This window comes from Ananas comosus, unplaced genomic scaffold (genome assembly GCF_001540865.1).
Source record: "Ananas comosus cultivar F153 unplaced genomic scaffold, ASM154086v1, whole genome shotgun sequence".
NCBI classification, from domain to species: domain Eukaryota; kingdom Viridiplantae; phylum Streptophyta; class Magnoliopsida; order Poales; family Bromeliaceae; genus Ananas; species Ananas comosus.
In genome coordinates, this window is record NW_017891204.1 from 824 (window position 1) to 14,668 (window position 13,845).

Here is a 13,845-nt window from a genome sequence, read left to right on the forward strand (position 1 = left end):
GCCCCAAGTTTGATAAGCCTTTACTGCCAGAATAAGTGATTATTCTGAGTTTAGACAAATGAGATCTTACAAAAGAAAAAGAACAAGAAAATCCTTAGAAGCTTACTTAAAGTAGCAGTGTAACCATGAAGAACTTATCCACATTGCGTTTGATAATATTCAGAAAAGCAAAAATAACAGTGAATGGCATAAATCAGCAGAAAATATTTTCCGAGCTCCCTTAATACTCGGCCTGATACTGTAATTTGGTTAGCTTCAAAATATGGAAGATATCATTTCATAAACCAGTAAGTGACATTCCGCAGCTTATTTGTCGTAGAAAAGCTGAAAATTGCCCATAAAAGCAAACCCAAATAAAAGAGCAAAATTTTACTAAATTTATATATTTTTTCTTTCTTTCACAGAGCTCTAAATTTTCAATATGTTTCTCTCTTTCTCTTTTTCTGTCTCTCACCCTAAGTGGCCAAGCCGGAAGCCCTTTAAGTTACCAAGTAATATCATATACCCGCCGTTGCCTATCTTACTATTAATTGTATGCTTGAGAAAATATACAGAATATTTTTAAAGTAAAAAATTATTATATATAAAAAATTTTAACTTTAGTTATATATGATTGGATAGTTTAATCCAATATTTATCTATATAATTTATTTATTTTTGACTGTATAAATGAAAATGAATAATATAGAGATTGAAGGCGGAAGAAAAGACATGTGAGGCTGAAAAGATTAGATTTTCAACTCATAAATTATTTTTTTTTATATTATAATACTATATTTTATATAATTATTTTGTACTTTGAACTATTAGACATATTTTTGTATCAAATTATAGATAATGTTCTATACAAATTAAACTATTGATCGTATAATGTTGAGAATTTCAAGCGGCTCGTTTAGGGCTCGAGCTCGCTCGACTTGAAATTAGGCTCGCTCGAGCTCGGCTCGAATTAATTTCAATCCAAGCTTGAGCTTAAATTTAAGCTCGAAATTAATTTCAAGCCGAATTTGAGCCGAGGTAAGCTTGCTCGAGCTCGGCTCGTTTCCACCCCTATTTATAATATAGTCGATTGCGGAGAGGACAAGCAAAATTTTGGCCCAGTATTTTTTTTGTGCCATTATTTTACGATCCATAACTTTGAACCCAAGAGATCATTATAGGCTATTGTTTGTTCGGCCCTTATAATTAAATATTTTTGGTCTATTGTGGCCTTAGTGGGCCGTTCTATGTTCATGGGATTGCTAATCATTGTATAGAGAAAATGCTAACAACGTATTATTATCAGATGATTCCTAACATTTTATTTTAACATTAAATTCCTTTTTAACCATATTGTCTAACAATTATTATGTACATATTTCACACAAACATTTTGTTACAGTACATTTTTATCCTTTTTGAAGGCAAATTATTAATATGCTACAATAAAAATTGTACAAGGATAAAGTGCTATAATTTGTATTACAGGATGACAAGTTACAAGTGCGCACTACAGCATAGAAGATTTCTTTTTTGTAGGTAATTAAGTGTTTTCCATTTTTATTATAGTATTTTCAGTCAATATTTAGTGCTATTTATAAATTTTCTAGCAAAATGTGCTTAAAATTCGTCATTGGATGAAATATCCATTATATTTTCTTAAAAAATTATTAAGAAACAAAACGTTAGGTGTTCAAATCAGAATTTTTTTAAATTTGATGCATCCATTTAAAAAAACTAAATATTTGAAGCCACATCAAACATTTACACGATCCAAGTAGATAGAATTCTACTAGCTAGCATTCAGTATGCTAATACATAATAATTTTTAGAATAAATTGCTTGATTGGTCCTCAAATTATGAGATATGCAAATTTTAGTTTATTATAACTTCTATTAGAATTATTGCAATCGAGTCTCACAGTCTAATTTAGTTAACTAAATATTAATTAATCACTATGCAAAAACGATATAGCATTTTAATCATTTGCGTATTAGCACTACTATGTCATTTCTATGTTACTAATGCATCAATATTTTATCAACTAAATTAGGTTACAAGACGTGATTGTATCAATTTTAAAAGTTCGAGTTAAAAATTATAATGCATTAAAGTTTAACAATCAAAGTGACGCTCATCTTATAATTTGAGAACAAAACATGTAATTTATCCTAATATATGACAGCAGTTTAGACACATGTAGTAATATTCTATACATATCTGTCAAAGCTCCACCCGAATTACTCATCTACTTTTTCGGTATAAAAGTGACAAATTTTGGCCGAATTTCCAAATCAAAAGAAAAAGGTCTCTCATCTACTTTTATTTTTTATCTACCAAACATTATAATTTAGTGCCCAGTGTTTGTAACGCATCTGCTTGGTCTATGAGCCTATGTTTATGAAGTAGCTCGCTGTAAAAAACTATTGTAAAGTGAGTGGCATGAGTCATCCCATACCAACAGTGATAGTGTTGGATTCAAAATAAAAACATACCTAATATTAGAAGTTGAATAGTAACTTATACTTTATTTTTCGATATCGTTCATTTATTCTTAATTTATACCTCAGATTTAATATTTTTTTAAAGAGAAATATTTTGATCTTTTAATACATTGGTAATTAAATAATTTTACATCCATTATATTATCAAAATCTCTCTTCTCTCTTTGCTTCCTTTCTCTCTCTACCTTATTTTCTATCCACAGATATTTTGTTGTTTAATATAAGAAAACTTTCAAATTATTTTTAGTTTTTAAACTTCAAATTTATTCTCAGCTTATATTTTAAATTATAATGTATAATCTCATTATTTTAAAAGATCAATTTTTACTATTAAAATCTGAATTAATTTATCATGTCCAATTCTATTCTACAAATAAATTTGAATTATACCACATATACCTAATCATTTACCCACGTTCAAATTTTTTTAATAGTGATACAAAATCAATGTCTAAATTAGAAAAATTCTAAACTTTTTTTAAACATATTAAACATGTTGAATTTAAATATTTATCCACATTCAATTTTTTTTAATTCGTGATACAAAATTAATGCCTAAATTAGAAAAATCCTAAAATTTTTTAAACATATTAACTATATTGAATTTAAATATTTACGTACATTCAAATTTTTTTAAATTAGTGATACAAAATTAATGTCAAAACTAGAAAATTTTAAAAATTTCTTAAACATATTAAATATGTCAAACATAAACATTTACTAACGTTAATCTTTTTTAAATAGTAAAACAAAATTCCTCTAGTTTAAATTTTAAAATTTTAAATTTAAATATTTAATATTTAATATTTAAATTCAACATATTTAGAAATAATATTATTTCTAAAATTCCTAAAATTTAAATTAATGCCTAAATTATAGGAATTCTAAAATTCCTAAAATAAATGCCAAAATTAATGCAAAATTAATGCCTAAAATTTGGGATATCAATCAATTCCTTAAATTAATACATAAATTAATGCAAAATTAATGTCTAAATTTGGGGTATTAATCACAACTTTCTTTAAATTTTGCGATATTTAATTATAAAAATACCTCGACATGAAGTAACTTTTTACCTATTATATGTTAAAATGAATGTTATCTTTTATTGCAACAATAGTTAGATGTTTTTATTTTTTATAAAATAGAAGTACTGAATGCATTTCTTCTTGAGAAATTTATATGTAAATAGTCTCATATTAAATAATTAATGACAGATGTAAACAAATAAATATACATACTTAAATGGCTTGAAATGTGAACTGAACATAAAACTATCTAAAAAATAAAATGAAGTTTTATTATAATTCACTATTTTGTTAGCATCATTGATTTGTACGGATGCCTATCTTAAGAAGAACACAGTATTTGATAGATGCGGAGTATGATCAAACATCTAAAATGGATTATACATTCGACATTTAAATCATTTTTTTAAAATACGATAAAATTATTTTGTAGGTAAAATATGCTATCATGTGTACTAACTATAGTTGAGCAAACATCAAGTAGTTAACTTTTAATCATATGAAAGAAAATAAATAATTATTGGATAACGTACTGAAAACATGTACCTATTGAAACGCATCCATCGATGGTGATGAATTGAATTTGCACCGAAGACTCCCACCTAATAATTAGGAAACTAAAACGCGCCACAACATCACTGCTTTGACTCCATCCACAACACTCTCTCCCCCAACTCTTTCTCTTCTTTTATTGAATTTGCACCCAAGGAGTTGGGTGTGTATCGCGGACCCAAACAAGAAAATGGATGCGTTGCGTTCCCACTAATAAGCCAAATTAACTCCCACATTTCCCAACCTTAATTTGCTCCACCACTGTCTAAAACAATTGATTAATATTTCAAATATGTCACTAATCTAGAGAAACGTTCTCGGATAAGACACTACAATAAAAACGGTCTATAGCGACACTTTTAAACGTAGGTATATGTCAAAAAAATGCTGCTAGCTAAAATTACTGACACTTTTAAAAAGTGTTGCTATATGTGGGGTCGCTAGGTATATAGTGACAGTTAAAGAGTGTCGCTATAACCTAAAAGAATGCTGCTAATTTACCAACACTTATTTAAGCATTTAGCAACCGCCGAAACTCTATCTCGTTGGCTGCGGTGGCGGAGGAGAACGACAGTAAAGGCTTTTCGTCTAGAATTTTAGTGAATTGAGTGAAGAGAGAAGAAAAGACGGTAATTGATTTTTCTTTTTTTTTTTCTTTTCTATTTGTAATTTTGCCAAATGGACGGGGTGTGGTGGGTTGAGTAGAGTAATCTTTTATTTTTGGTTGGATTGGGCTTCATATTTAGGCATTAGTAGATGTGTTTTTAAGTTTTAGCATAAATAGGACACTTACTCAAAGTGTCCCAAACATGTGTTCCTATAACCTAATTCTGTTGTAGTGAGAAAAGAAAAATAATACTTCCAACTTGCACGGATCGTAGAAAGTTGAAAATATGATTTATTCCAACTCCTTTTATTCTAGCTCACTTTGTTCAATAACATTGAACAAATCTTAATACCAAATTTTCCTAAAGGAGAAATTCATTTCACAGTTTATAGTGTTTTTGCAAAACGTTGTCACACGATCTAAGTTGAAATGTTGTAAAAATTGTTGGTGAAACGGCGGAACCAACCTATATTCCCAATTGACAGACAAACATCTTACAATATCATTGGATAGAAAACTTTATCATCATTCTAACTAAAAATATAAAGTAGTTAAATTCCAAACTTAAAATATGAGATATTAATCATCAAATTTTAATTAATTGTGCTAGATACGAACGGCAATGGTACAAAATATGAACGGTTAGTAGTTGGTGAGCATTTACTTAAATGTACCGAGGTGCGCAATGAAACTTGCGGCGGCAGAGGAGAATGGGTCGGTTCTTCGTGCGTTAGGTGCGGCTCAGAGACCTATAAAACAAGGACAAAGACTAAGAAAATTTCTTTATTTTTATTTATTTATTTATTTATTATTATTATTTTTTATTTAGATACTTCTTCCAACTCCAAGTTTCTAGAAGCGTGTGTGAGGGTAATAAATTATAAACCGACCGATTTCTAACACGTGTCTGTAGACTACTCGTTCGATTCCTTCGGAAGCTTCTTATTTGGAAAAGACAACTTGACCCAATTCCCAAAGAAAGGGTACATCAACCTAAAAAGGGCCAAAAAAAAGAAAAAAAAAAGAAGTGTGATTTAACAATCACCCCTTCCACTGCTTTGAGCAATCGCGTAGTCTTATATATCTGAAAAAAAGAAAAACTCTTTCTCTCTCTCTCTATGCAATTTTGCTCTTTATTTGGATCCATTGTTTAATTAGATGGTTCGGGTCGGCTCGCTGTAGCGGAGGAGACGATTGATCGATCGCGCGAAAATGGATGAGGAGAGAGCCGGCGGCGGGAGGAGTCGCGGCGGGTGCTACCGGTGGACGGTGATCAGCGGATTCTACTGCTGGGGTTGGGAGTTCTTGACGGCTCTCCTGCTCTTCTCGCGCTGAAAAAAATACTATAATAATTTATTTAATCATCTTTTCATTCTATTTCCTTTATCTTTTTCGAAAAAAATCAATTCTGGAATGGCGAATAAGGATGGTGGTGACGGCAGCGACCACGGCGGTGGTAGTAAAGGGAGGACGAATGGGGGAACGGCGCCGTTCTTGATAAAGACGTATCAGATGGTGGAGGACGGGGAGACGGACGACGTGATATCGTGGGGGGAGAAGGGGCGGTCGTTCGTCGTGTGGAAGCCGGTGGAGTTCGCCCGCGACATCCTCCCCGTCCACTTCAAGCACAACAACTTCTCCTCCTTCGTTCGCCAGCTCAACACCTACGTGCGTACTCCTTCTCTCTCTTCTCTTCCCCCGCTTCTATCTTTTATTCTTTTTTTTTTAGGCCGGTCGCATATTATTCAAAAGATTATTCATAAAAAATAGTTCAGAAGTAGTTTTTTTTTTTTTTTTTACATGCATAATTTTCTTGCTGTTGCTACAATTCTTTATTCCCAGTACGTTGTCATGTTTCTCGCATCACTCAAACAAGTTTCCATTATCACACAAAATTACAAGCAATTTTGTGAAAGAAGACCCTAATGAAGTAGGATAAGAAGAAACCAATAAATTAATGAATGAATTAATTAAAGTTTAATAAAAAGTGTGTCATAATAACGTTTTGGGGACGTCATAACATTCTCACGGCAAGTGGGTTTATATATACTTTTCTTTTCTTTTTTCTTTTTTTTTTCCGTGTACATTGTTTGAATTATTCTTGTTGTCGATCATTAGGATTGGACTATGCGTGTGTGGTGATTAGAAAATCGCCTGCCACGTCAACTGTTTACGGTGGGCCCACCACTTAAAGCTTGTGTGATTGGGTTGATAGGGAGAGAGGGTTGGTCAACAAAGTCTATCTTTCCGCTGCTTGTTTTCAGGACGTAACTTAAGGAGGAATTATTGCGTGCACCCGGTGCATGCACTCGCCTAGCACCAATTGGGATGGATAAATATTTTATTTGACATATATTTTTAAGTAACTCAAGAAGTATGCAAGGACTGTTTGTTTTACCGAAAGTGAAGTTTACTGTGAATAAATTTTGGGTGAGGTATAGTTTAGATAAATTTTTTTTTTTTTTACTGCTTGTTTATATAATTGTAAAATTAAAGTTTTTTCTAGTTTTATGCACTGTTTGCTTGATGAAAAGTAAATGATATAAAAGCTTAAGGTTCCTTATCATTACCATTTTATTAATTTTCTTTTGCCTCTTTTTTTTCGTAGTTGAATTTAGTTTGGATGGGAGGAAGTCAATTATAATATTTTGGAGATTTGAGTTTCGTCTGAGGTTGAACTAATAGTAAACCAAGTAACGAAAATGTTATCATATATATTACATACCATATATATATATATATATTATATATGTTACTATGTATATTACTATTCTTAACATATATATATATATATATATATATATGGTATGTATTATATATGGTATCAGAAAATAAGTATTTATGGCTTAAACCACTTTATTCATCACCCTTTTTGGTGAAACAAACGACCCCTTTGTGTTCGGTAGATAAAAATATCTAGAATGGATACTAATTCTAATCATATTTTCAGAATAAAATAAATTATTTTTTAGATCATATATACTATTCTATCAAATCGTGAATGTCAAAACTGTTCAAATAAATAAAAATCAAACTCTCAGTTTTTAATGATATAAGAAAATCTTTATACCGAGTAATTAAATTATCATTGAATATTTATCCTAACATTCAAATTGAATATGTCCTTAGTGTGCGTTTGGTTCGGAGATAAAAGGGGGGTTAGGGGGTTAACCCCCTTTTATCCCCAAACGGAATATAAAGTATGACATGTACTTTTTAATATTTAATGTTTTAATATCAAAATTTGATTCAATAGAGTATTTATGCATAAAAAATTATAAAATTTGAAAATTTAGTACTAAGGCATACAGTTGTAGAAACGAGAATTGTCTGATTTCAAAGAAAAAATGTTTTATTTTTTTTAAGTTTAATTTGATATATAATATGTTGATTTAAATTTTGTAGAGCATATATAAGTACTTAGATTTTGATTTTAAAACCTGTATGATGGATTTTAGGAGTGTTGTGTGAAATATACTTATATAATGGTGCATGCAATAGTTTAATTTTTTTTTAGTTAAAAAAGTATGAGTAAAAACATATAAACATATATTTTTTATATGTTTTTGGCAAGATTAAAAAATTATACTTTAATCCCTGCAATAAATGCTTCAGATTTTATCGTCGTATAAAATTTATTTATTTATTTATTTTTTTTGAGAGATAGATAGCACGCTACCCGTTTCGTTTATTTCATTTAGAAATAAACTTAGCTGGAAAATATGAATCAACTAGGATTCGAACCTGGGTCTCGGGTACCAACCACCAAGCCCTTTGCCACTTGCTCTAGGGATCGTATAAAATTTATTACAACATGTTGTTTCTGAATGTAGAAACAATACCAAAGCCACAAAAATCTTGAAGCTGATGTGTAGGTACAGCATGTCAAATCTCCAGTAGAAAAAGATTTAGCACCAAGCTAGGTAATTCATCTTCTTAATTGATTACATTATCTAATCAGTGTTTTTTCTCCTAAAAATTGTTATTTTTTGGGTGAGATATCACATCAAAAATAGCCTTTAATATTTCCTAGTATTATGTGGTTAATTTGCCTGTTTGGCTCATTTTGTGGATAGTTGAGCTTTGACATATGGGGAAGCAGAGGCCTCCAAAAAACATCAAATAGGCCTCCAAAAACAAAGAAATGGGCCTTTGACCCAATAAATGTATATTCAAGTAAACTTAGAGACCAAATGCTACAACTACTGCACATGATATTTTTTTCTTTTAAGATAAAAATAATACGTTATCCGCTTCCTTCATTACAATTACTGTACATGATCTTAATTATGAAATCTTACTTATTCTAAAACGTGTGCTGGACTTGTTCATAGTTTGGCAATTTTCTATTTTTTTCTTTTCGTAAATGCTTTCCTAGATTTCCAGTCCCTAATTTATGAGTTTCTATTTGTTGTTACTTAAAAAGCTCAAATTTTTGTCACGTTTCACAGTCACTAGTTTAACACAAGCTCTTGCAATCTCTCCGACAGGGCTTCCGGAAGGTGGTGCCGGACCGGTGGGAGTTCGCGAACGAGAACTTCCGGCGCGGGGAGCGAATACTCCTCACCGAGATCCGCCGTCGCAAGTCAGCACCGACTGCTCGACCCCCTCGTGCCGGAAAATCAAATGGCGGGGGCAGCGGCGGCGTCCCTCCTCCTCCTCCTTCCTCGATAACCAACTCCGCTGATGGTCTCAGCTCGTCCTCCGCCTCCTCTGCTGCTGCACGGTCACCGCCAACGCAAAACCTACTTGAACTAGCGAATGAGTACGAAACGCTTAAGAAGGACAATGAGATTCTTACGGCGGAGCTTGCGCGGGCGAAGGGGCACTGCGAGGAGCTCCTCGGCTTCCTCTCCAAGTTCTTGGACGTGAACAAACTCGACTTAGCGCTTCTGATGCAGGAAGACGCAACGAAGACACTAGAAGAGGTAGAGAGGGTAAACAACGTCGGCGAAGAGAGTGTTACGAATAGCGGGGGCTGCGTAAAGCTTTTCGGAGCGCATTTGAAGGATTTCGAAGGGGAGGATAGAAAGAAGGGCGACGGGAGGAAGAGGGGGCGATACGATGAGGGAGACGGTTGCGGAATTGGCAAGCGGCCCCTGAAATGTCATGCGCTTTGGTGGGCCGTCGGTTGCGGTGTCGGTCGCGGCGGAGCGCGGCCGTGAGAAGGTTTGCAAGTGATGAACTGCACATGAGCAAAAAGATTGTCTACAAAATGATAAACGGTAGAATATGTGCGAAATGGTTAACATGGTTTGTTTACGTGAGAGGAGACAAATGTAACGGAGAAAATTTGAACCGAAGTAACACTACTTGTATTTTCCCCCAATTTAGACGCGGATTTGGGAAAATTGAATGAAGTAAATGACACGTAGTGCATTTACACCATATTTATATTCTAGATTTTGGATGTGTTGCACGATTAACCATTCTACTATTGAACTCTTCGCAACCGCATATATAGTTATGGGTCCTTGTTGGCATTCGGTCAGACCTAATCGGATGCGGATGCGTTTATGATCGAACTCGATTCAATGATTATCGTATTATTTAATTGGATGAGATTTATCTCGCTTTTATCTTTTAAAATTAAATTGAGAAAAAATATTTTTTAATCATATTAGAATAATAAATAATAAATCTATTATGAAATTCGTTCACGAAATTCATTCAGGACTTGTTTGTAATTTAGTGATCTACTCTGGATTTGGAATGTTAGAGAACCTTCACTTACATTTTCAGAATACAAGGATTAATCTCTACGATTCACGATTGATCGTATGTAATAAAATATTAACCTGAACAGATTCAATCGAAAATGTACGATTCAACTGCAGCCCCTTAGTTAGCATTTGGGCCACAGCTCTTCTTCAGAATATGAGAGAAGTTAATGTGGAAGTAATGAAGACTAGGCCCAACCTGTTTCATGATATTGCTTCTGTTAGGGGCATGTTTGTTTCAACTTTCAACGCAGGTTATTGCTTCTGTTAGGGGCATGTTTGTTTCAACGCAGGTAGACTTGGGGTGGAAGTGGACTTTGGGTTGAAGTGGAGTTTAGATGAAAATTAATTCACTTCCGCTGTTTGTTTTTAACTGTGGAAGTGCAGTTCTGTGAGTTCTGTTGTTTGTTTGGTAGAAAATAAATGACGTAAAAAGTGTAGCTCTCCCCCCCTGATATACTTATCTCCGAAGTGATATTATTATCTATTTTGTAACTTAGTGAATAATAAATTATAATAAATAAAAATTAATATAATTATATATGTATATAATTATATATATGTATAATTATAAAATAAAATTTTAAAAAATTATATTATTTGTTTGCATATAAATTATAATAATGCAACAAATAAAATTCTAAAGTTAAAAAATTATTAACATTTAACAAATTCATTTTTCATCATTTTCTAAATATACAAATTAGACAATAAATATATTAAAACTTACCTAATCAAATTTGATCACATTACTAAACCAAATTTAACAAGCTCCTTTGCCTCTTTGCACTTCACCGGAATTGACTTCACTCCGTGGGAGGGCGAAGTCAATTACCCTATTTTGGGTGAACTCGACTTTCGGCCGTAATAAAATTATGGCAAAACAAACAACGGAAATAATAGTTTACGGCGTAAACAACTTCCTCCCTCTCCACTTCCCCCTCACTTTTACCCGAACAAACACACCCCAGGAGAAGCACATCTCCTACGGCCATGCATATTTGCGCAAAGAATATTTGTGCATGAGTTGTACAAGTAATCCGAAGAACCAAAAGAATCTTATAACTGCATTAGTCGTTTTTTAGATAATTTGACCCTTCGATTTAGCTTATTTCAATCACAATGTTATTTGTTGATAAACATGTACAAATATCCTTCCACATATAATATGACATTATTCTTTATTATTGTCTTCAATTTAGAACTTGTGGACTAGCATGTCCTCTTCATTTTTCCATTTCCTGATCTCAAGAGTTGCATCTGTTTCAACAGAGTTTGCTTCTACATTTGATAGTAATTAAAGTTTTTATAAACATGATCGGTCACATAAAGACGTGCCCCGATGCTCACGGCAAATCCATTAATAAAAATGGAATTTAGTGTTCAAAAACAAATGACTAGAAATTTAGAAGATGAATACGATACGTACTTTTCTCTCCTATATCCTACTGGATTAGTAATCGTTGATCGCCAATTCTGAAAATATAAAATAACTAAAATGTAGCATAGATCGAGTAGATATAGCTATGCCAATCTGAAGCTCAGACTCAAGGCCTCAGGCATGCTTAGATTTAGACTTCGTGTCCCTAGTTTCGAGTTTAATACAAAAATTAAGATAAAAACGTATAAAACTTATCAGAATTATGGACCATTTTGAGTTGGCTATCTAAAAGTTTTGATTTTACTATCCAATTTTTTAACTTATTTAATTTGAGCCAATAAGCGATACTTAAACTTTGAAACTTGAACGCATTACTTATCTTTATAGGTTTAATTAGTATATTTTATATAACTCTTATAACTATAAATTTATTTAAGATATAACTTAAAATGTGAAGTCAAAATATTGTTAACTGAGTCAAATAAAACAAATTAAAAGGTGGAATAGTAATCTCTCTCGAAAAAAAAAAAAAAGGTGGAATAGTAAAATCAAAATTTTTGGATAGCCGACTTAAAATGGTCCATAATTCAAAAATTACATAAAATATTACTAATTGAATTTGTAAAGATAAGCAATGCACTCAAATATCAAGGTCAAAGTATTGTCGACTGACTCAAATCAGACAAATTAAAATTTTTGACAGTAAAATCAAAATTTTGAAAGATTATATATCAAAATGGTCGATTCATAGCTCACAATTGTTATGTACGCTTTTACCTAAAATCCTTAGAATGAGCTCCACTGATTGCTGATTCTTTTTCCTTCATTTTATTTTATCTTAATTTTCTTTTTACTTTTTTTTTTTTCTTTCTCACTTTCTCTTTCTTTTCCTTATATTCTTTCTATATCTTTTTCTTGGGAGATTTTGGCCGCTTCCATTTTATATACTTAGTTTATTTTGCTTAACAAATGAAGTGAATAATTTGCTATTTTTTTTCTAAAAGAAAAGAAATGATCTAGCTTCTTCGAAATGTTGGACTCATATATGATGAGCTGGATCAAGAAAAAAAAAAAAGAAGAAAAAGGACAAAGCTAACGTCAAAAGATGTTGGAGCCACTAACATGAATCACTTCAAAGGCACAGCAGTGCAAATAATTGATCGATGTTCAAATCAAGCACACAGTAGAGAGAACCACCTAAAAAGCAGAAGCATGAGTACCAACAAATAATGGATACACACATCCATCCACATAAGTTGCTTGCAACGTAGCTGTTTCCGAGGCCCCACTGTTTCCACAGCAAAATCCCTAGCCTTAAGATCGCACTAGTTCCGTACAATTGCCATGGATATTTTTACATTTTGAATATATTTAAGTTTCTCATGTGGTATTATTGTGTTCTCCATATCCAACATTATGTTACCGCCTACCACTATTCGCCCCCACCAAAGTTTAAGTTGGGTAATGACATGACCATCATCTTCTGCATCAGCTTCTCTCTAGAGCATTCTTAAAATTAGGCCAATTTGGCTGCAACTAACCTCACAACTGGGGCACTTTGTTTTCTTTGTTTAAATCATTACATTGTGTTGGGTCATTAGCCGCTTATATTGAAGATCATGTGTCCTTCCCTTGAAGGCAAGTGCGCACAAGAAATTAATGCGTATATTACCTGCAAAAAGCAGAAAATTAATGGCTGAGGTCTAGCTGTGAAATGACAATTTTTATTTTAGGTTACTATACAAAAGTATGAAAATAATTATTGTTATCCGTAAACATAAGTGATTAAAGAACAACATTTTAGATATAATATGAACCCTCCAGTGAAGAGAATTGTGTTTGGATCTATTAATCATATCCATAGATCAACTAGAATACAAAACATATTCTCGAAAGGCGGTAATTTGTGCTTTTACAATGTTTTAAGCTACATTTTAATCTAGTGTTTGTTTGATTTTATTTTTTATTTTTATGTGCAGCTACAACCCCCTTTAATTAATAGATGTTTTATTTTAGAACTTCCCAATCTATATATAGCAAAGAAAAATTATTAACAAAATTTTGATACCGTAC

The 13,845-nt window shown here is 32.2% G+C and overlaps 1 protein-coding gene across 1 annotated transcript; it reads left to right on the forward strand.

Moving 5' to 3' along the window:
• Nucleotides 1–5,651: 5,651 nt before the first annotated feature.
• Nucleotides 5,652–10,074, forward strand: LOC109704739 (heat stress transcription factor B-1-like). Its single transcript, XM_020225509.1, has 2 exons — nt 5,652–6,339; nt 9,162–10,074. The coding sequence occupies exons 1-2, from the start codon at nt 6,085–6,087 to the stop codon at nt 9,834–9,836; spliced, it is 930 nt and encodes a 309-aa protein (XP_020081098.1). The 5' UTR covers nt 5,652–6,084; the 3' UTR covers nt 9,837–10,074.
• Nucleotides 10,075–13,845: the final 3,771 nt, after the last annotated feature.